Source organism: Galeopterus variegatus, unplaced genomic scaffold (genome assembly GCF_000696425.1).
Source record: "Galeopterus variegatus unplaced genomic scaffold, G_variegatus-3.0.2 Scaffold3404, whole genome shotgun sequence".
NCBI lineage: Eukaryota > Metazoa > Chordata > Mammalia > Dermoptera > Cynocephalidae > Galeopterus > Galeopterus variegatus.
The window spans coordinates 28,463-52,819 of NW_007729515.1; the positions used below are offsets into that span (position 1 = coordinate 28,463).

Below are 24,357 nucleotides of genomic sequence, written 5' to 3' on the forward strand. Positions count from 1 at the left end.
ACCTGTTTGTCCACACATCAATTCTTTTGACTGTACAGATTGAGGAGCCCACTTGGCTGCTCAGCATTTCACCCAGGGGTACCTTGTTTTTGCTGAACCATCACCGTAACCTACCAGATGGGCCCACCCCTTCTGATTTTTCCTCACTCATGATAATGGAATTCACTTGGTTTCTGACGATAGGCAGTTAAGCATAGTTACCTGGTCTCTATTATGTTAGCCTCCTGTGATCTCCATATTTCTCAAATATCTGATACTTTGATATGTTGTACCAGCTCCTTTCCACTGTTATACCACCCCAGTTCACCACTGGTGAAAGTTTTACAACTTGCCATTCAGGAACTGCTACCTTGTGCCAGGTAGCCCCTTTGTGGTCCATCCACCACCAGCGCTGAAGTCTTCTCAGTCAACCAGGTGGGTGATCCAGCTCCAAAATTCCATCTTAGTCCTTGTGTTTTCAGATACTATCCCCTGCAGTAAAACTGCCCCAAGTTGGACTCCCCAGAATGCAGTCTCTGGGATGGAGATTAGGAGTGCTGTGGGGATCACTGCTGGGGAAGGTGAGAGCAGGGAGCAGGGCTGGTGGAAGGTGTTGGGATGGGGAGGGGAAGGAGCAGGATTGGGGTCAGGGGACACTGATTTGCAGCTCACACACCAGGAAGGCCTCAGCCAGTCTCACAGCTTTAAAGCCGGGATGACCCTTTGGAGTTGGCCTGAGTCAGGTACAGGGACCTGGCCTTTATACTGCCACACTTATCAGGCATTGGATGTGGGCCATGACCTTGGGCAAGGTGCTCTCCAGCTGAGGCAATTCTAAAGATGGTTGACAGCTGAGGGCTGTGTGCTGACAGCATTCTCAGCAGCTGGAGAAATACATCCTTCATTCCTTCTGCGGGGACACCTCTATGGTGTGTCCCGACTTCAGCTACATCATAATACCTTGATCATGTTCAGCAGCTTAAGATCAATGCAGTAATGCCACCCAAAATAAAGTGCACATTCAGATTTTCCCATTGTTGTCCCAAAATACCTTTCATAACTTAAATTTTTTTTTTTTTAAATTCAGGATCTAATCAAGAATCAACCATTACATTTATTCGTCATGTCTCTTTAGCCTCTGTTAGGTCAATTCCCATGGTTATGTTTTTATTTGGGGGGTTTTGTTTTTGATCTTTTGTGACATTAACATTTTTGCAAAGTCCAAGAGAGTTGTCTTATAAAATGTCTCACAATCTTTGTCTGATTATTTTCTCACTTGACTAGGTTCAAGTTAAACATTTTTGGCAAGAATACCCCTGCATGGGTGCTGTACTTCCTGCTGTAACACATCAGTAAGTCACTTTGTCCAGATATTGGTGACAAAGTTTGATCACGTGTAAAGGTGGTATCTGTCAGATCTCTCCATTGTGAAGTCACCTTTTACTTTTTTTTTTTTTAAAGATAACCGGTAAGGGGATCTTAACCCTTGACTTGGTGTTGTCAGCACCAGGATCTCCCAAGTGAGCTAACCGGCCATCCCTATATAGGAATCCGAACCCATGGCCTTGGTGTTATCATCACCACACTCTCCCAAGTGAGCCATGGGGCTGGTCCATGAGGTCACCTTTTCTTACTTTGAAATTAATAAATAATCTGTAAGATGATACTTTTACAGAAAAACCTGCTTCTCCACATTCTTTCTCCCCAACGGTTTTATTGGCATGTTTCTGATCTCTTATTGCATGAATTACATTGGTGGTTACAAACTGGTGATTTTTCTATCATTTCTTCTACATGTATTAACAGGCATAAAGAAGAGTTCCCCTACCTTTTCTAGTACCACTATGTGGTCAGGGATTCTTATTTTATTCAGTGTGTTATAACCCATTACCAGGCATTATTTTGATGCTTAAACAATCCTGTGTTTGGCCAGTGGAAACCCTTTCAAGCCAACTGCTGTATTCTTATCCCATGTCACTACCATCCATTGGACATTCCCTTATTTTATGGCACTATTTTTTTCCAGGGACACCTTGCACTTTCCCTAGACTTGGAAGGAGCCATCTCTCTGAGGGTCCCCAATTCTTCTTAAAGAGGAAAGTACCCAAATGTAGAACCAAGACGTGAGTGCTAGCTGACCTTCATTACTATAGGGGTAGCACTGCTTCAGAGGTCTTGTACTGGGCAGAACTAGAAAATACGTATATTTTTAAAGTCCTGATGCCTCTGATTGAAACCTAAAACTACATATTCCACTCGTTTCCTCCTCCCATATCACACTTGTATCTCCTGTCTCTCCCAAATTGAGAACCTAGGCTTCAGTAAGATCAAAGATTTGCTTTATCTTGTAATGTCTTTGCCTGCTTTTTAAGTGTTTGTTCTTGTTTCATGTGATTCATCCCAGTGGTTTTAATCATCAGCTACATAAAGATGACTCCTTAGTACAACACTGTACCTCACATTTTCCCTTGACGTCGTGCTAGTGTAGCTCACTGCCAGTGTAGATCACTGCCTACTGACTATTGTCTGCTTGGATGCCCCACATACAGCTCAACTCCACTGACCTTTGAGGGATGTTCAAAACTACACTCATCCTCACTCACTATTTGCTGGATGCTTCGGGGGGCAGGAACTATGTTTGTCTTATTCACAAATATGCAATATATATATCACAGTACCTAGCAAGTAGTCAGGACTCAAAAAAATGCCTTTTACAACAATACATTTGCAATAGTCTATAGAGTGGATTAGAGCACAACTCTGTGGATATGTTAAAGACCAATGAACTGTACACTTTAAAAGGGCAAATTTTATGGCATATGAATTATATCTCAGTAAAAGCTGCTATTTTACAAGAGAATGATTAGAGTGAGTACAGCAGAGGCCAGGAAACGAGAACCTAATGCAAGAGGTGCAGATGGAATTGGAGAGTCGCTGCTTTCCCCCGGGCACTGAGAGGCCAACAACAAAGCAGACAATGCAGCAGGACATGAGCTCTGTAGAGTGCCTACTTACTTCTGAACAGCAGAGTTCTCACTCACTCCAAGAACCCCGATCCTGATCATTCTGTCTTGGTGGATGATGACAAAAAGCAACAACAATATGGCAAAGTTGAATACTGGGGTGGGCAGACCAGTGCTAGCAGAGAGGTCCCATGTGAGGACTAGTGAGCCCAACTTTAGCAACAGGGTCACTTTTTATTCAGTTGGTGCTGTCAGGAGCTCAGTGATTGCACAATATTTGACTTTAACTTGGAGAATTTCTGATGATAATATTTCTGAAGGTGAAAAATGTTCTATATTGAAGCAGAGAGGTTCATAAATAGCAAATTACAGGAAATATGGTTGTAATAACAGAAACTCAATCCTAGAGTATTAAAATGAACTGACTTAGCACTTCAGATACTGATGATTTCGGGAAAGAGGATAGCAATTTATGTAATAAACCTTACTAATAAAAACATTTATCAAACTTAAGGATTTTATATTTTTAACATTTTTATATTTTTTAGAATTTACATATCACTTTTGTAATTAAAAACTAACATTTTGGCATGGCCTTCTGCTGTGTGGAATCAGCTCGGTCACCCAATCTTAAGTTACCTAAATGTAAATATCATACTTAAACGTTTGCACAGTGCTTGGAAAAGATATTTTAAAAATTTATTTAGAGTAAGCATATACCTGGAATTCTGTATCTATATATGTGAAATAGCAAATGCCTCCAGTAGCATTTTTACTTCATTTTGTTGACTGTTCTTTAAGGGTACAAAAGGATGGAAGCCTGGGCTGACACTGTGGCCTGTAGCCTTTCCTTCTGCCCTGACCCCAAAGAGCCTAGACCTTTTAAGGTGGCAGAGAGCTATAAAACCAGAAGCGCCTCTTAAATTACCTTCTACTAAAAAATTTTAATCGTAGCATGCTAATATTTTAAAAATGTTTTAACATCATCTCATTTTGAAAACTATAACTATTGTTCGTATATAAGAAAAGACAATGATTTTCTTATTGTAAGTTGTTTATTGTAAGATAATTTACAAATATCTTGCTGTCTTTAGTAATTCAAACAATGGACCAACAATTTCTTCTGCCAAAAACAGCAATACGCTAAAAACATAATCGGCTGGCTGAATTTTCCTTCACCTGAAAAACGAAATACAGAACAAGTAAAAGTCAAATAATATTTTTTGGCAAAATAATGATGTTAAGAGATAATACATATTTAAGTGGGGTATAAAGAACCGAATTTACATAATAAAATGTGACTCTATACCAGTGGTTCTCAAATTTTGGTCTGGGAAGCCTTTCCTAACAACATTATTTGCCTGTTTTCATCTTGTTCTCAAGAGCTTTGCTACATGACGCATGACATCACAACAAAATGAATAGAGAATCTAGCTGTCTTCTGTGAAATCAGACACTAAGGAATCCTGAGACCATACAGTTTGAGAACCACCACTCTTCATCAACCTATATTTAATATCTCAAAATAATACTAATTCTCTACCCTTAAAGTTCACTTCCTTCTATCTATCTTCTATGACCAACACATTTAACAAATGTTAAAAAAAAAAAAAAGCCCACTATCATTGCCTAGGAGTTCCCATAATTTGGCTGCTTCTATATATCCACCAGCCAATCCAAATCTCTTAAAGAAGCAGTTTCGTTATTGCTAAGGTAGCTTCAATTATATCTGACTAGGTTTCTTTTCTGAAGAGGCATGGGAAGACTGTGTAAACTTTACCTCTTTTCTGAGGATGAAACTTGATTTTCATTAATCCCTGGTTATTATATTAGAAGAAAAAGACAAACACAAAACAAGCAGGTCAAGAAGCAATTCATGCTAGTTAATCACATACAGTTTCCAACTAAACAAGTCCATTTATTTACTTGCTACCTTGAATATATCACATACTTACCAAAATATCCCTTTAAAACAGATTCAATGATTGTTACAAAAAGTTATAAATTTCGATCTGGCTAGAAGCAATAAAAACATGTTCATGCAAGTAGGCGAGACTATGAACGTGTAATTTAAATAGAATAAAATATATTTACAATTTCTAGGCTGGCAACTAATACTTGGCATCTCAAATATTATGGTTTATTCATGCTTTTAGTTTATTGCTAAATAGCCAAATGTGTTTACATTAAAGTTTTGAACCATAATAACTGATAGGTTCAATTTCTAGGCTGGCAACTAATACTTGGCATCTCAAATATTATGGTTTATTCATGCTTTTACTTTATTGCTAAATAGCCAAATGTGTTTACATTAAAGTTTTGAACCATAATAACTGATAGGTTACAGGGCATGCAAATACATTCAAATAAATAATACAAACTTGGGAGACTGTGCAGCTAACTTTTTATATAAGGATTTAGACTACCCTTACAGAAAGCGAAAATTTAGTAGTTAATTTCCAATTATCCAGATTTTTTTTTTCTAAATTCTCAGTTGTATATTCCAATCCATCTGTCCTTATTTCCCTAGATTTTGCTACTTTTAAGTCAGGTTCTCCACATTCCTAATTAAGAAAGAAGAGCCTGGTCTTCAGTTTTGCAGAAGTTGTATCCTCATAGTTCATACCTAACATTCCTTTCTCAAGTGCTAAAAAAAGAACCGTGGATGCTCTGGATCCCACAAAGCCCCCAAACCTTCAGAATGCAGTTCTTCCCCCAAGGGTTTCTCACACTTGACGGCCAAGAAGAAACCAGCTCAGCACTGGCATAGCACATACGGCAAGGAGGATAATGAACATAATTATTTAATCCTTGTATTAGTCCCCATGTCATAGATGACAACGCTGAGTCACAGAGAGAGTACTTTAACCAAGTTTATCAAGTTAGACACCATGAGACTGTCTTCTGTGATGCTAACAGAACATTGGTGAACAGGCTGAGAGATGGGTTAGTCCTAACAGAGCCATGCTTAGAAAGTAAAATAAGGAAGAAGGATACTTAGGATAGCAAAGCTGGTGGATCCAGCTAACAACTTATACAATAGTCTCTGTTGGCTCAATCAGTTTTATTTGTGTCTCTGGAATTCTGCCCAGTTCCTACCCTTGAATGATAAGGACCAATTTAAATGTAACCTTAGTGATGTTTCCCTGATCCTTAAACACACATCCATTTCCCTGATTCTTAAACATGGGTCCACATTTTCACATGCCCAGTAAAATGTTATTTCTCTCTTTTTTTGAACTTTCAATTCTTAATACACATATAACATCTCATTCATTCATTCAACAAACATTTATTGAGGAGGTATGTACCAGGCGATGGGGACACAAAAGTGAATAAGACCTGGTCCCATCCTAGCCTCAGGGAGCACACAGACAAATTAAAAGGCAATTCCTGATACGATGTTATAAGTGCCAAGATAAAGGGAAGCTCAGGATGGTACCTCGCTCAAACTCTGAAGGAGGGTGTTCTGGAGGAAAGGATTTTCCCAGCTCAGTTAGAAAGGATAAACAGGAGTCAGATGAAGAATCAAGGGAACAAGCGGAAAAAATGGCACTTCAGGCAAAAGCACATGCCTCTCCTTGAAGGTGAGACAAAGCAAGATGTATTTGTAGACCTGGATGTAGATCCAGGTGGCTGAGGTTCAAGGAAGTGAGAAATGGTAATACTAAGATATTAGACCAGAAAGAGTGTTAGTGGCCAGAAAATAAAGAACCACATCTATAGAGCTAAACTGTTTCTGAAGGATCGTTATATAATAAAGAATGGATTCTATTATTTTCCTCATAATACCCTGACACAAGGATTGGCAAATTATTTCTGTGAAAGGCTACACAGTAAATGTTTTAGGCTTTCTGGGCAACATACTGTATCTTTCTCTCTCCCTTTTTATAACCCTTATTTAAAAATGTAAAAACCTTTCTCAGCTCTGGGACACAGTTTGCTGACCCTGTTTTGCTGTAATTTCTTTTTTGGGGGAGGCTGGCTAGTATGGGGATCTGAACCCTCAGCCTTGGTGTTATAAGCACACTTTACTGGGTGAGCAAACCGGCCAGCCTCCTGTAATTTCTCACTTAATGTCTGTCTTCCCTTTTAAGACTAGGAGCTCCCTGAGGGCAAATGCTGTTACCGCCGCATCCTTCACGTCTAGCACAAGGTCTGGCTACTTAGGAGGCACTTCTTTTTTAGGAGGCAAACATCTTTTTTAATTCAGGAGAGAAATGACAAGGATGTGCATAAAGTGGGCATAAAAAAGGGGACGAATTCAAGAGAAATTTAGAAGGTAAAACTTAGTCAACTTGGTAACAAATTAGTTAGAAGTAAGAAGAAACAAGTCAAAGATAACTCACCACACATTTTATCTTTCATCTGAGAATCACATCCTTAACTTGGCATTATACTTTGCACATAGTGGGTGTTCAACTTAATGTTTTGAATAAAATTCCCATGATGTTAACCTTTGTTTCACAAACACTAAAATATTTTGTCAACTAAGAAATTTTCTTAAGGAAAGCAGTATACTATTTAATGGTACTGATGTAGAATACTTAATAATTAAAAAATTCCTGGACTCTACCACCATTTAATGGTTTACAGATTCATGTAAAACCAAACCTGAAACCAATCCTATTAACTCAGTAAGCTTGGCTTGTAATTCTTTAAATTCAAAAGACAGGTTTTATAAATAATACTGAATTACCACATCCTTATTCCAAATGCTTTTGGAAAAGTGAAAGCTAGCAATATTCCAATCTCTCAACAGAAGAAAATAAGCCAGAATAGTTCAGCTGAAACAAACAGAATAAACCAGAAAGATCTCATTTTCACCAAATGTTTATATCCTAAGAATAAGGATACAGGATTCAACAGTGGATCATTTCAATTTTAACAGACAAAACAGAAGACTTTTAAGCAGTCAAAGGTTAAACCAGCAGACATGGAGAGCTAAGAAAAAACTCTTTGAGGGCAACAATCAACAATTACTTACAGAGCTGCAGCACCAGAGATAATTTCAATCAACTCTTTTGTGATGACAGCTTGGCGGGTGCGGTTGAACGTCAAAGTCAATTTGTCAATCATCTCAGCTACAAACAAAAAAGATTGAACAACAAAATCTAAAACTAGAAAAGAATAACTTGCTAACTAACTTCTATTGCTTAATTTAAAAATAAGACTTTCTATTTCTTTTTGGGTACCAAAATTGGCCTATCAAAAGTTTATGAAGATATTTTTAGAGCTTCAAACCTACTACCTTTTATGTCACCAAACCTACTGCCTTGCAAGTTAAGATATTCTTACCTATAAGGCAGAGAACATTATGTTAACGTTTCTATGCTACTATGGGCAACAGACTGCTCTCAGCAATGATGTACCATATGCTCTTGTGTGCCCTTGCTGGCACTGTCCCTAGCATGTGCTCACACGCGCCCTCGCTGGCACTGTCCCTAGTGTGTGCTCACACGTGCCTTTGCTGGCACTGTTCCTAGCATGTGCTCATGCACGTTCTCACTGGCACCGTCCCCAGCAAGTGCTTACAAGCGTTCTTGCTGGCGTTGTCCATAGCTGTCATCCTAGCACTCTGCTCACTGGTGGTAGACTCCTTCAGAGTGTAGTAGAGGATATTGGCCAGATTGTATTCTTGGTAATTTTGTAGCACATCAGCATCAATATCATCATAGATACTCATGCTTTCTGTTAAAACAAGTGATGAATTTATTTAAAGTTATACAGAGCAAAGAATGATTTCACCAAAAACAGCTTATTAGGACGAAATTCCTTTATAATTACACAGAAGTCATTTTAAGTTACATGAATCTGTTCCAATGGTTTCATCCATTTCTATGCTATAGATAATAGAATATTTTCAGCAAAATATGTATAAACAAAGCATTTGATATTCTGCTTCAGAGTCTTATCTTAAAAATTAAGAAACTGGACTGGTAGGTTAGAGCATTGTGCTATAACAAGGTCAAGGGTTCGGATCCTCGAACCAGCCAGCAGCCAAAAAAGAATAACAACAACAAAAAATGCTGACATTTAGAATAACTTTACTAAATTTCATGGTTATGAAGTCCCTTGAATAGCATCTAGCAGAGTGCCTGTCACAAAGCCAGCAGGCATTTAATAAATGTTTTTTTCAATAAAAAAATTAATGAAAGAATTGAAACCAGTATAGTGTAATAGAATAACTCCAATTTAGCCATTTGATTCCTGGAGAAATATGAATGTGTCAATCTGGAAAATGAGAAAGAGAAAACCTTTCTAAGCATATTAAAGATCAGGAGAACTAAAAGCTATATGAATTTTAGTTTTAATGTTCTAAAAATTTAGCAGCACATTTCAAAATTCATCAGCATAAAATGTTGAAATAGTACTACTACATTTCATCAAATTTAAGATGTTATTGAAAGAAAATTTAAGATGTATAAGAAAGAAAAAGCAGCCAATTAAAAGTGGCATTCCACTGGCTGGTAGAGGCATCCCAATTTTAGAGATTTTAAAAAGTAAAAACATGCACACCTCAGAATAGATGAAATACAGTACGTACAAGGGGAAAAGGCTTAGAAAAATAAAATCAGTTCCAGAATATTATTTCAAAGATGCTTCACTGAGCAATGACAACTATTATTCAAACAATAAAACAAGAGAATTGAGTGGGCCAATGTTAATTAAATTACTTATAAACACTGTTCAAATCTCTATTCTAGAGCTTCTGATTGTATTGTAGTTAGGTAGAGTTCCCACACATAGAATGCAAAGCCAGTTTCTAGCGAGGCTCTTCAGTCCTTGAGGGCAGAAAATCTAGTGATGGCCCTCAATAGATATTTATTTGTTTAATTAATGAATGAATGGAGTGAGTCATCAAATAATTGGATTAAGGTATCACGGAAGTCACTAATAGACGGTGCTTCCTAGAAACAGCCTCACGTCATTCTGCTACAGTTGTAACAGGATGTCCTGACAAACACAATCTTCCTTTGTGTACAAGTCTCTCCATTCTACACACAAAAATACTTGTTACATAAAAACTACTTACCAGCACTTGCAATAGTATTAAGGGAAAAGATGGGCTTTTCTTCTGTTTTATAGGAGATGACAGACCTAGAAATGACAAAACCAAATGTAAATCTCAAAACAATTTTCAATCTGTAAAGTAGACATTTAGTTATTTTAAAATGAGCAAAAAATATGAACATAAAAAAGCCTGACTTCTAAATTTTTCTTGCCTGAACTGATTAAAGATGATAGAGCCTTCATCAAATTCGTATCCAGAATTTAATAATTCAAGGGCAATGACTGATGCATCTCCAAAAGTAGGGGGCTTTCTTCCCACTTCTTTGAATGTCACCAGGAAATGGTCAGAATGAGTCCTACAAGAAAACCAAGAAATCACATAAAATCATTTAATGGAATATTTCTGCAGAAAGAACACAGGCAACCAAGAAAAAACATTATCACCGTGGATCAAGGGTTTCCAGAGGGGTATGGATGGTGCTGGTGGTTCCCTAAGTTAAGTTTCTCCACACATTATCGTGATTATCACCCTTTAGCACCTGCAAAGAACTAAGGACTAAAAATTAGGCCTGTCTTGTTTTATATTCTCTTTGCCTTAATTTCTCTCCTTCCACTCCTAGTGAACTATTATTTATTTCTAACATATCCAGGCTGTGACAGCTCCTCAGATTGCCCATCAGGCTTAATGCCAATAGCTTTTGATATTCCCAAAATATTCAATTTATGGTTAGGATGAGGAGAAGCAATAGAAAAGTAGAAAACAGGGGAAATATATATATCCCAATATATCCTGAAAAAAAATAAAAACAAAACAAAAACCTTTCTGTGAGTATACCAAAAAAAGTAACCAAAAAAGATACCTTGCTTAAATGAACTATCAAAGAAACTTCCATTTGTTTATACTTGTACCCCTTTGAACATAAACTATATTTAAATTACCTGTAAAGTATGCCCCTGATTTTATCACCAATTCCAACAAGCATAACTTCTTTTCCAGCTGCTGTGAGCGTAGCCACCTCATTTTTCATCTGTTTAGCAACAGAGGAATGAATAGCACCACAAAGTCCTCGATCTGAGGACACACCAATAAGGAGGTGTTTCTTCTTGTCTTCAGGTGCCTTAATATCAGCTTTTTCATACAGAGCTTAAAAACAAAAGCAAGAACTTTTTATATGCAATTCACACTAAATATAGCAATAATCCCTTTACAAAAGAGCTGGCTGTTTTCAAAATATGCATTTAAATTTAGGAGGCACTTGACTAGTATAATATAAAGTACCTATGTACATGTATATACAACCAGGCTGACAACCATAAAAGCTTAAATCTCTATATAACAAAGATTCCTAAGGGTCCATTAATGGCCAATTTACCTTAAAAAAACTGTTGATGTTAAAATAATGAATGCCACTTTATTTTTGGCATTACTCTACCAACTTCACTTTGTTGGTCTGGTCTTGCAAGAAGCAGAGGCCCAGAGGAGATTCAAGGGGATCAAAAGTGCACGGGTTTTAATAGGTAAAGTGCTTCTGAAAGAGAACAGGAAGGAAGTCAAAGAAGCCGACAGCACCATCACAGCATGATGCAAGCCTGTCTCGTGGGAAAGAGAGCAAGAAAGGCCGGGCAGTGGCTTCCTAGACCACCGTCAGTTTAAGAAAAGTTCAGCAAGGCTGTCAGGGAGCCCAAGTCACCCAAGAACAGGCCTGCCTTGGTCTCCTGCCTATGCTTGGTCACCGACTAGAAGCAGCCTTGCAAAGCATGACCTGGTCCAACGCAGGGTAGATTCCAACAGTTACACCACCCTCAGTTGCAAGGCTCATCTCCACAACTGCCACATTCACCCATTTCAACCAATTCCAGCTACTTCCTTTTCCAGTATAGGGCAGTGGATTCTCAAATTCCAATACTGAGTACTCCACACAAAAAAGCAGAGAGAAGTAAATACTCAACTCTTAAGTTCTGGGGAATGGGAGAATACTTCTTTTATGTCTCTTTTCATATTTTACGCTGTATAGCATAAAATGCCTGCTTTAAGATTTTTAATATTTAAAATGATTAGCCATTTAATAGATATTATTTATTAATATAGATATTATCTATATTAATAGATACTTTGCAGTTAGTACCTTTTTAGTTTAAGGGGCTTAGAAGCTGATTGGCAGCCTTGATATATTTTTATTATTGGATTAAATACTCTACAAATACTCTAATTGGATATCCAAGCCAGTTTCTTCTTTATTAAATGACTATTTTCATGATTATATACCTTTTGGGGGGAACAAATATATTATACTTATTCATATCAGCAAGAAAGGTAGATAGTGAAATGACTTTCCCTTTTTCATATAAATAAGGGGGAGAGTGATTTTTTTAAAGAACTCTTTTCTTTCCCAAAGTTGACCGGCCATAGTTTTAGACTGAGTAACTTAGTGAGGAAATCTAGTATTTAGCAGACTATGTAGAGATGCACTATTAAGTCCCCACTATACCATACATTCTACATATGTTAGATATCCAGAGATGTAAATATGAATAAGATATAGTCCTATATAAACTGATTAGTCCTACTCTTGGCTAGACTTTAGAGTTAACCAACTATTACTGAGCCATGAACTATGTGCTTCGTTTCTGCTAGGCAGAGACTGTGACTCATGAGAGCAAATACCTGGGCCTGACAAGGACAGCTAAACCTGACCTATCAACTCTGTTAGGTGAAACTCAATACGGCACTTTTTTTTTTTTTTTTTTTTTTTTTTTTTTTGTCTTTTTTTTGTGTCCGGCAACGGATCGCAACCCTCAGTGTCGCACCCGTACCGGACCGGGACCGGCAACGCGATCGCAACCCTTGGCGTTGCTCCCACACCTCGCTCAGCCAGTGAGCGGGAACCGGTCTGTACGTGGGATCCGAACCCTCGGCGGGAGCGCCACTGCGCTCCCAAGCGGCGCACTGTAGCAGTGCGCCACCGGGCCGGCCCTCAATACGGCACTTTTTTTTTTTTTTTTTGTCTTTTTTTTGTGTCCGGCAACGGATCGCAACCCTCAGTGTCGCACCCGTACCGGACCGGGACCGGCAACGCGATCGCAACCCTTGGCGTTGCTCCCACACCTCGCTCAGCCAGTGAGCGGGAACCGGTCTGTACGTGGGATCCGAACCCTCGGCGGGAGCGCCACTGCGCTCCCAAGCGGCGCACTGTAGCAGTGCGCCACCGGGCCGGCCCTCAATACGGCACTTTTAAAGCAAGGAGCCTTTCAACTGAGGCCTACTGCTCTATAATTTCCCCACATAAAATTTTCTTTAGCAGTATAAGTGTACGTTTAAACAGTTATGAAAGAGCACAAGAAAATTATTGCACAAGGCAGTTCTAAATCCAATACGTAGATATATTATAATAGAAATATGATAATACACAGATAACACACAGATATATTATCTTCAATTTGGAAATAAGCCACCTATGCTGACATTTAAACATTCCATTCACGTATTCTGTTGCTGCTAAGGTCCATCTTTAGTCCTCATTCACTTGTACATTTACTGAGCACCTACTGGGAGTCGGGCATTGTTCTCAGTGCTGGGGATACTAGAATGAAGCTTATACTCCAGTGGGGGAGTTGAATAATAAAACAAGTAAACAAGGACACAATGTATCAGGTAATGACATGTATGAGAAAGAAAAAACAAGGAGGCATAATCCAAGTACATGAAATGACGAAAGGAGATGTCACTTGGGACAACGTGGTTTGAGAAGGCCTCTGGAGGAGGTGGATTTGAGTGGCAACTTGAACGCAGTGAGGGTCAGTAGCATTCTGAACAGAGGAGAAACAGCAGCAGCATGGAAGGGAAGGTGTGGCGGTCAGGAAGAGAGTCATATAAAGTCTCGGAGGCCACAGCAACAATTTTATTCTAATTGGAAAGAAGTTTGGGACAGAGAGTAGCATGATCTGATTCATGACTTAAAAAGTATCATTCCAGGGCTGGCCTGGTGGCACACTGGTGAGTGCGCCGCTTGGGAGCGCGGTGGCGCTCCCGCCGAGGGTTCAGATCCCATGTGGAGACCGGTTCCCGCTCACTGGCTGAGCGCGGTGCGGGATCATTCTGGATGCAGGGTGGAGAGAAGACTGTGGGGCAAGAGCTGAAGCAAGGAAATTGTATGGGAGGCCACAAGAGACCCAGCAGCAGTGACTGAAGTACTTAACGCAAAAATATTCCTCTGGGAAGATATGAGCCCGCAACTTAAAATCTGAATTGCCTTGAGTTGAGATTATTAAGGTTGAGTGATAGATAAATGGGGGCCTATTGCATGAAGTTCTTTACTTTCAAATCTGCATAAATTTCCTGTAAGTTAAAAATTCTTTTAGGTGGCCTTAATTCAGTATGGGACAGAGTGATAATGGAAGACTAAGAGAGAGAATGTAATTACAGGTTAAAATGGCCAGCGCTTCACTATTTTGCTTCTTTCCAAGACAAGTTCATAATCAAATAAGTATAAAAGCATCTAAAAACAAACATAAATTCTTTTTTTAAAACTACCATGTCACTGCTCTTCTCTATTAAAAAGACTAATTAAGAATGGATTACATAATATTGTAAAGGAAAAATATCTTCATGTATTTGAAAGGATAAGAATAATGATAAAGTATCTTTAAAATGATGGGTTTTAGTTGTTTTTCCTGCTTCCACATCATTCATATTTTCAAAACACCATCACGAGTCATACCCATGACCACTCAGGCAACTGTGCAGTGTAGGGCATCACCTCCCCACCCCGAAGTCCTAAAATATCACATCACAAGGTAACAGGATGAAATCACGCATCTGCATCTAATGCACTGTTTGCACTTTTTTTTTTTTTTAAAAGATGACCAGTAAGGGGATCTTAACCCTTGACTTGGTGTTGTCAGCACCATGCTCAGCCAGTGAGCGAACTGGCCATCCCTATATGGGATCTGAACCCGGGGCCTTGGTGTTATCAGCACCGCACTCTCCCGAGTGAGCCACGGGCCGGCCCTATTTCCAAGTTCTTTTGATGGCATATTTAATAAACCAAGAAAAATTTCATATTTTTAGAGTTAATATGGTGGTTAATAAGTATGCAGGCTTTGATGCCAAACCACACAGGTTCAAACAGAGGTCTTCTTGTTCCTTTATATGTGATCTTGGGCAAGTTACTTAACTTCATCTGTAAAGCAGGGACTACCCTTGCAGGGTTGCTATGAGTACATGTACAGCAAATGTGCCATACTGGCCAACCACCCAAGGAAAATAAAAAATAAAAAAATAAAGTGAATGAACATAAAAAAATGAGTACATGTGAAGGACTCAGAATAGGCCTTGCACCACGGTAGGCACTGCACAGGAGTCATCAGTAATCCGCACATTAAATAGTTCTTTCTAATTTGTGAGTTACACTCTTCTCTTACCCAAAGATCCTATTCCATACACTCGAGCCGGTTTCAGGTCCCTCTCAGCTCGGGCATATTTTGCTGCTGCTACCATTTTCATAGACTTGGTAATTTTCTGGATATTTTTGATTGACTTTAGTCGCCTGGTAACTGATAAATAAAAGTGCTGTGTTAAGACACAGGGAGTTACAGTACAATTTCATTTGTGAATTTATGAGATATTTTTCTAAAGTAAGGTGAAATAATAAGCACTTAGACCATAAACAGCAATGCTAAACAAGTCTTAGTGTTAGAATTCATACTAATAAAAGAAGGGCAGGATTAGCTGCTACTTAGGACAAGCAAAAGGCAACACATGAGAACAGTATATTATCCACTGAAAACATTAAATGGCACTGAAAATAACTTTAAACACATATTCCATAACTATACATACACACACAATGGCACTGAAAATAACTTTAAACACATATTCCATAACTATACATACACACACACATGCACACAAATAGTATAGTTTTTTCTAGTTACCATACTACAGACAATAGAATCAGAGCAAAACTTTCTCACGTCACCTCATACCAGTCCTTTGTAAAACAAGTCTAATGTCCCACACATACAATATAGACTCATTTTGTCAATTTTGATCAAATATACAAAGAGCTAAAGCAGTATACATTAAGAAGTATTTTTATTTGTCAAAATTTGTTTTTTCTTAATTCACATATTAAGACAAACAACATACTTACTATCTTTCAAAGTTGCCATATTTCGAACTTGGATCCTGAGAATAAAGGTTTTAAAAGTATTTCAGTTTTATGTAAAATAGCCCCATTATACAAGAAAAACTTTCAGAGTTAATATATTTATTTAAAAAATACCGGATAAAGAAACAATCTATCAAATACAGGCCTCTAAATGTGTATGAGTAAACATTTATACATTAAAATTCCTTAACACTGATACCAAACCCTGTATCAAAGGCCTTGTCTTATTTGACCTAACTGACACAAACCTCCTGCTGAAGTCACAATGGCATTCACATCTGCTCTGTTCCCACGTCTATAACTTTGCCTATATTGTTTACATGACAGAAAAGTCCTTCCCCTTTCTAGGGTGTCCAACTATACTTAAAATCAAGGTCAGCCACCTCTAAAGAGCAACCCTTGACTTCCTAAGTTCACAGCAATCTTTAAATAACAGTCCATTATATAGTCTAACATGACCACATGTGTGAAAGTACAGTCGATTTAAACTGATTCTTAACTTTTTCAATTCAATTTGATAAACATTTACTAAGCTGCTTCTATATTCCAGGCACTGTGAATAGGACATGGTTTCTGACCACAAGAAACATTTTATTATCTCATAATCAAAATTCATGAAAACTTAGATTTACAAAAAATTTAATTAAATCTAGACTTTAAAATTAATGTGCTAATGCACAAAAGACAAAATGGTTAGACAAATGAAATCTTAATGGGGAAGAAAACATACTATGAAATATTATCTTTTGGCCTTTGAATTCATACAAAGTACCTGTGTTGGCAGGCAAAGCTACACAGGAGAATTGAAGAATCAGTAAATTTTTGTACAAAGGAAGGCCCTCCTGGCAATGGGATACAGTTTTGAAAGAGGATGTCATGTTCAGGGGACAGTGAGAAATGGTAAAGGGGAACCTGGAGACATGGGTTGGGCTTGAATATTGCTCTCAATACTTAATATATTAAAATACTGAAACATAAATCAGTTTACATATTATTTTGTAGGTGGTAGGGAAATGAATGTGCTGGACACATGGGTTGGGCTTGAATATTGCTCTCAATACTTAATATGTTAAAATACTGAAACATAAATCAGTTTACATATTATTTTGTAGGTGGTAGGGAAATGAATGTTTATAAGCCCACAATCAGTTTGGTTTTTCAGTAAAGTATCTCAGGTGGCAGAGACAAGCACAACATGATGCTGGACTGTTGATGAACACTGAAGACTTGCTGACATGGCTGCTGCAGCTTCTGGACAAAACACCACAAAACCTGGAATAAGGTGCCAGCAAATCAACAGGACACTTGATTTGATACCAAATTCTCCTTGGAAAGAACAGTAAGAATAACCGAAGGTTTCTAATTTAATGACCTAAGAGGATGGTGCTGTCATAATCAAGATAGAAAAACTAGGTGGGGATGAGTTCCTTGGAGATAATAAATTTTGAGTACAATATAGTTCAAAAGTCCAGGGGGCTAGATGAAAATGTCCAACAGGCCTGGGAATCAAGAGAGGTTTTGAGAGTTGAGATACAGATTTGAAAATTATCAGTAGAAATGGTAATCGATACAGGGAAAACAAAGGGGCGGGGGCGAGTAGAATTAGAAGAAAAAGGAACACTTTCTAATGCTATGAAGCCAGCATTAACCCAATACCAAAACCTGATAAAGACATTATAAGAAATGAAAAGTAGATGCAAAAATCTTCAAAAATGTACTAGCAAATCAAAAAAAGAATTACACACCACAACCAAGTGGGATTTATTCTGGGCATGCAAAACTGGTACAATATTCAAAAAATCAAATAATACAATCACATCAACAAGCTAAAGAAGAGAAATTATACAATCAATAGATGCAGAAAAAGCATCTGACAAAATCTAACACTCATTCACGATAAAGTCTCTCAGCAAATTAGGAATAGAAGAGAACTTCCTCAACCTGATAAACAACATCCACCAATAAAACCTATGCTGAGAAACCAGAAGCTCTCTCCCTAAGATCAGTGCTATGGCTTCAGTGTTTGTCCCCTCCAAAACTCATGTTGAAGCTTAATCCCCAAGGTAACAGTGTTAAGAGGTGGGGCCTTTAAGCGGTGATTGAGTATTAATCCATTCATGGACCAATGGGTTATTACAGGGCAGTGTTAGTTATCGTTAATAGTGGGTCTATTACAACAGCCAGTTTGGCTCTCCCTCTTGCCCCATGCCACCTTGGAACTCTTCAGAGTCCCCACCAGCAAGAAGATCCTTACCAGATAGAGCCCTTTGTCCTTGGACTTCCCATCCTCCAGAACTGTGAGAAATAAATTTCTTTTCTTTATAAATTACCCAGTCCCAGGTATTCAGTTACAGCAAAAGAAAAGGGACTAAGTCAATTGGGAACAAGACAAGGATGTCACCAATGACCACTCTTATTCAGCATCATACTGGAAGTCTTAAGTAGTGCAGTAAGTCAAGAAAAGGAGTAAAAGGTATATAGATTGGAAAGGAAGAAGTAAAACTGTCTTTGTTCATAGATGACATGACTGACTACATAAAAAAATCCTAAATAATCATTAAAAAAACTCCTAGAACCAATAAGCAATTATAGAAAGGTGGCAGGATATAAAGTTAATGTATATAAAAGTTAACTGCTTTCCTATATAACAGCTACGAACAATTGGAGTTTAAAGTTTAAAAAAGCCCATAGACATTTACACTTATAATTGTTTAAAATGGTAAATTTTATGTGTATTTTACAATTTAAAAAAATGCTAAAACAAAGACTTAGTATGGATACAAGATATATATGAGGAAAACTACAAAACTCTGATGAAAGAAATCAAAGATCCAAATAAATGGGGATTCCATATTCATTGCTAAGATGTCAATCCTTCCCAACTTGATCTATAGATTCAACACAATTCCAATCCAAATCTCAGCAAGTTACTTTGTGAATATCAATGATTTTAATTTATATGAAAAGGCAAAAGACCCAGAATAGCCACACAGTACTGAAGAAGAACAAAGTCAGAGGACTGACACTACCTGACTTCAAGACTTACTACAGGTTGAGCACCCCCAATCTGAAAATTTGAAATGCTCCAAAATCTGAAACTTTTTGAGTGCTTACACGATACTCAAGGGCAAATGCTCTTTGGGGCATTTTGGATTTCATATTTTCGGGTTAAGAATGCTCAACCAGTTAAGTATCTACAAATATCCCCAAATCTGAAAAAATCCAAAATTTGAAATACTGCTGGTCCCAAGCATTTCAGATAACAACACAGCTCTTGTGTAAAGTTATAGTAATTAAGACAGCATGGTACTGTGAAAGAATGGACAAGAAGGAACAATAGAACAGAATAGACAGCCCAGAAAAAGACCCACACTAATAGTCAACTAATTTTTGACAAAGGAGCAAAGGACAATTCAATGGAGAAAGAATACTCTTTTCAACAAATGGTGCTGGAACAACTGGACATCCACATTCAAAAATATTAATCTAGACAATGACCCTACACCTTTCACAAAAATTAACTCAAAATGGATCATAGACCTACATGTAAAACACAAAACTATTCCACAGGAGAAAATCTAGGTGCCTTGGGTTTGGCAATGAGTTTTAGCTACAACACCAGAAGCATGATCTATGACAGAAAAAAATTGATGTTAGACTTCCCGGAAATTAAAAACTTCTGCTCTGTGAAAAACACTGTTAAGAGGATGAAAAGACAAGCCAGACTGTGAGAAAATATTTGCAGAACACATCTCTGATAAAGGACTTGTATGCAAAATGTACAACTCTTAAATAGACGATAAGAAAACAAATCACCCAAATAAAAAATGAGCAAAAGATCTGGACACCTCACCAAAGAGGATATACAGATAGCAAATAAGCATATAACATGCTCAGTATCATGTTATTAGGGAACCACAAATTAAAATAATGAAATACTACAAGATTGTATAAAATCCAAAAAACTGACACCACCAAATGGTGATAAGGATATGGAGCAACAGGAACACTCCTTGACTGCTGGTGGGAAAGTAACATAGTACAGCCACTTTGGAAGATGGTTTGAAAGTTTCTTACAAAGCTAAACATAGTCTTAATATATGATCCAGCAATCATGCTCCTATATATTTACCCAATTGAGCTGATAACTTAGGTCCATATAAAACCTGCACACAGTGTTTATGGCAGTTTTATTCATGATCTCCAAAAACTGGAAGCAACAAAGATGTCCTTCAATATGTCAACAAATACCTACCTCTCATATATCCACACAATGGAGTATTATTCAGCAATAAAAATAAATGAGCTATCAAGCTACAAAAAGACATGGACAAACCATAAATGCATTTGCAAAGTGAAAGGAAGCAGTCTGAAAAAGGCTATATATGATTCTAACTAAATGATATGCCAGAAAAGACAAGATTATAGCAACAGTAAAGAGATAAGCAGTTACCAGGGTTTTGGAGAGAGTGGAGGAAGAATTTTAGGGCAGTGAAACTACTCTGTATGATACTCTATATTGTAATGGTGGATATATGTCATTATGCACTTGTCAAAACCCATAGAACTGGATAGAAAAAGAATGAACTTTAATGAAACTATGGAGTATAGCTAATAATAAGGCAACAATACTGGTTCATTAATTGTAGCACATATACCACCTTAGTGTAAGATGTTAATAATAGGTGGTGGACAGGCATATGGAACTCTCTGTACTAAATGTTCAATATTTTATAAATCTAAAAGTGTACTAAAAATAAAGTATAATTAATAATTTATAGTCTATAATTAACTTTAAAAAATGCAGGTAATGAAATGATGCATGTTATATGATCTAATTTTTGTGATTATGTGTTTACGTGCATCAAGTAAGTCTGGAAGGTCATAATCAAAATTTATTTAAAAAAATCTCTTGACTTATCTGGCTTAATACTGGTATTACTCAGCCATAGAGAAAGAAAAATAAAGGAAATAGGAAAAGCGGAAGGAGACTATATGGAAAATATTAGGTTTGGTTGTAAGAATGGATCTACGGAGAATAAAACCAATTGGATTACCATGATCTGCTGTGATCATACAACATTGTTAGAATAGCTGACAAGACAGTGGGGCAGGGAGACAGGCATGATTCATCATTCAAAGAAATTAAAGTTTGAGATATTTTTAAGGAGTATATAATGCTTTATAATGTAAAAACTAAGAAAGCAGCAGCATCAGCTAATTCTCAACAAAAAGAAAATTAGGAAATACTTTAAATTCTGATGTTGAATGCCTGCGTAAAAATCTATCACCTGCCTCTCCAACAAAAAATGACTCCCTCACACTTCTGCTGCCTCCATCCATCACTGCATTTTCTTTTCCTCCTTTGGCAAGGCCAGTAAACCTTCTTACATTATAGTTTACGCAAAAACTGTATTTACAAACTAGTTTTCATTTTTAAATTGATATATTTGGATCCACACCAGCATTTCTCCCACTGTCCTGTGTTCTTCACAAATACTAATTTAATCCTCACACTAACCCAATGAATTGTGTACTATTATTACCTCCATTTAACACATGAGGAACCTGCGGCCACACAGCCAGGTGAGTGGCAGATTCAGGATTCAAATCCCAGCCTTTTGGCTCCAGAGTCCATCTCATACCAACACTCAGCTGCCTCACAAATTTTACATTTTCCAGTAAATATCTGCTCTCATGGTCTCAGATGACAAACTGCCTTTTCTCTACTGAAATACCATCTCTCTTCCGACCAGTGTAAATATTTTAATTTATGATCATTGATATCCTGTTATAAAACAGTTCCATTTTAGGGAATGCTGAGTACTAAGGAAATAGAAATGTATTTCCTCAAACTTGAAGACAGTAAAAATCAGGGACTCTTCTTCACAAATTTCTTCTTTCCATTGTCTTACATGCTACTTAAAAAAAAAAAAAGTTTTAATTTCCAAAACGTTAGGATATTTTGCTGATATACTAATCAACTATTGGTAACTTCACCATGATTTTAATTAAGCCTAATGTTTAGTTTACATTAGTATGCTAACTTCTTTCATACATATGAAAATAAAAACTATAAATAACAAACTGCAACTTTTAGAAGGCTTGAATGATCAGAACTGAGGAGATGTCTCTTTACCGTTCTGTGAAAGCTATTTATCTCCCAAATGAATTCTGTGGAGTGTGAAACATTAAGATGGTTTTAGTTTCTGAATTCAAAAGGCAATTACAATTAATGGGAAGAGAAAGGGCAGAAGAGGTGGGAAAGACATTAGGCACCAAGAGTCATGGAATATATGAAAAGGAAGAGGACAGAATATGCTTTCCATAGTGGAACACCGATGTTTGATGAATATCCATAACCCCCGATTTAAAACCAACATTCCAAAGGGATTAGAGTCAGCACTACGACCTTTACTTGCAAACTGAGGTTCCAATTTAGGCTCCTAGGAGTAGTTGTTTCAGACTGAGAGCTCTTATTTTAAATGATCCTTTATTAAAAGATCTTTAAATGATCTTACAGGTGTTTTTTAAAAAGTTATCCCTAAGATTTTATGTAAAATATTTGTCTTTGTTTCAGAAACTTTCCATTTTTTAAAGATCAACTTGGATACTATTTAAGGTTCTAAAAATACTGACAGATAACATTTATGCACAAGATGGGAAGGGTGGAAGGAGAGCTGACATCTGCTGAATGCCACTGCACACCAGGACTGTCCCAGGTAGCTCACTGAGACCCTATCTATTTGCTTGCCACCACATGTTAGCACTTACCATAGCGACAACTGGTGCAGGGCAGGCATTCAGTAAACGTCTGCTGAGTGGTTAACAAATAGGACAATCTACACAACTATCACTACAGTGACTTCTTAATTCCCACGAATATCCTTTTTCAATATTAGTTAAAAAAATCTGACTTCCACGCCCAATCCACCAAAAATTTTATGTAGGTAATTCACATCAGATTTAATCATCTCATTATTCTGATAATCTCTGCTATAGATTCTTTGCTTAATGAAAAACGTCTCTATTTCAATTAATTACTTTATTGTCCCTTAAAGTAAATTAGGCTACAAAAACCTAGTTTGGTGCTGCAGCTCCTTAGAAATCCCCCATACTGTAAAACCAGAGAATTGCTACGACTCAGCATACAACCCCCCATTTGCACTGTCTGAAATTCCGCCAGACTGTCCAGCTTCGAAACATTTCATCCTATTATACAAACCATCTTTTATCTCACTATTCGTAGGCCTTCTAATATACATCCTCTCCCGTCCCCCGAACTAATGTTTAAAATCCTCTAAACTTGTAGCACCCTTCACCTGCATGGCAGTTAACAAATGCCACTTAAAGCACACCTATCTCCTCCTCCTCAGAGCGTTGGGACAATTTCATGACCTTGCAGGTTACTGTTTCAGCATATTGGTATCAGGATAGTGCTAGGTGTCTTTCCCTTCCCCTCCAACAGACCTTTCAGGTCCCTTCTGCACCGAGACGACCGACCATGAGTCCACGAGGGCACTTATTTTGTTCTCCTCCGTGTCTTCAGCACCCAGCAAAGCGCCTGCTACACACAGGTGCTTGATGAACGTGCTCACCGAATCGATCACATCTTAAAGTGTATCACTCTGCCCAGCACTAGAGGGTTTCAAAAGGCGTCAAGGACACAGCACGACGTAACCTTCCCCTAGGCTTTTCCTTAGGCCCCCCGTCACCTTGCGGGCCTTGTAAAGACTCCCCGAGAGTGGGTGCCTGGCTCGCAGCAGCAGCTCAGCAAGTATTTATTGGACGAATGAATTCAAGACCACCCCGACAGTAATTCGGCTTAGTCTCAGTCCTGAGGCCCCATATGACCCCTCCAGCCTCAGGGGACGTGGCGTGACCTTGCTCCGTGTGCCCCGGCTCCGGCCTCTTCGCGCCCCTCCACTTCGGGGCCGCTTCCTGCAGCCCCAGCCGCCAGGGGCCTCTGCCCGGCAGAGGGGGCCTACCCCGACCCTGCGACCCCGCGTCCGTCCGGACGCCCCCACCCGTCCTCCACCCCATCTGACCGAGCTCTTCCATCCCTCGCAATCCTCCCGACTCTCCCGCAAACTTCCCTACCATTGTGGCTGCAAGGCCCAGGCAGAGAGCCCAGCAACGCCCGCCCGAGAGAACATGGTGGCCCCAGCTCTGCTGAAGGTCGGTCAGACAGCCCTCATCGCACATGCGTAGAAGCTTCCCAACGCGCCCCA

The 24,357-nt window shown here is 38.2% G+C and overlaps 1 protein-coding gene across 4 annotated transcripts; it reads right to left on the reverse strand.

The window, feature by feature from the left end:
- Positions 1 to 3,978: 3,978 nt before the first annotated feature.
- Positions 3,979 to 24,324, reverse strand: ATP5C1 (ATP synthase, H+ transporting, mitochondrial F1 complex, gamma polypeptide 1). 4 transcript variants are annotated; one of them, XM_008584912.1, is made up of 11 exons: positions 24,227 to 24,304; positions 23,597 to 23,764; positions 16,109 to 16,143; positions 15,378 to 15,509; positions 10,896 to 11,100; positions 10,169 to 10,312; positions 9,979 to 10,043; positions 8,478 to 8,633; positions 7,930 to 8,026; positions 4,723 to 4,759; positions 3,979 to 4,121 (listed from the first exon to the last, which is right to left on the reverse strand). In XM_008584912.1, the coding sequence occupies exons 3-10, from the start codon at positions 16,125 to 16,127 to the stop codon at positions 4,753 to 4,755; spliced, it is 825 nt and encodes a 274-aa protein (XP_008583134.1). In that variant the 5' UTR covers positions 16,128 to 16,143; positions 23,597 to 23,764; positions 24,227 to 24,304; the 3' UTR covers positions 3,979 to 4,121; positions 4,723 to 4,752. The 4 variants fall into 4 exon arrangements, with proteins under 4 accessions (XP_008583134.1, XP_008583131.1, XP_008583132.1 ...); XM_008584909.1 differs by lacking the exon at positions 23,597 to 23,764 and having other exon boundaries at positions 24,227 to 24,324; XM_008584910.1 differs by lacking the exons at positions 4,723 to 4,759; positions 23,597 to 23,764 and having other exon boundaries at positions 24,227 to 24,324.
- Positions 24,325 to 24,357: the final 33 nt, after the last annotated feature.

What these genes read in the sequence shown, in the direction of transcription:
- ATP5C1 (XM_008584909.1), bottom strand. Translation starts at nt 24,282, where the DNA reads ATGTTCTCTCGGGCGGGCGTTGCTGGGCTCTCTGCCTGGGCCTTGCAG. An exon ending in GTATGGAATAGGATCTTTGG is followed by an intron (nt 11,101 to 15,377) that starts GTAAGAGAAGAG and finishes TTTGTTTTTAAG; the next exon opens with CTCTGTATGAAAAAGCTGAT. An exon ending in ATCATCTTTAATCAGTTCAG is followed by an intron (nt 10,044 to 10,168) that starts GCAAGAAAAATT and finishes TGTCATTTCTAG; the next exon opens with GTCTGTCATCTCCTATAAAA.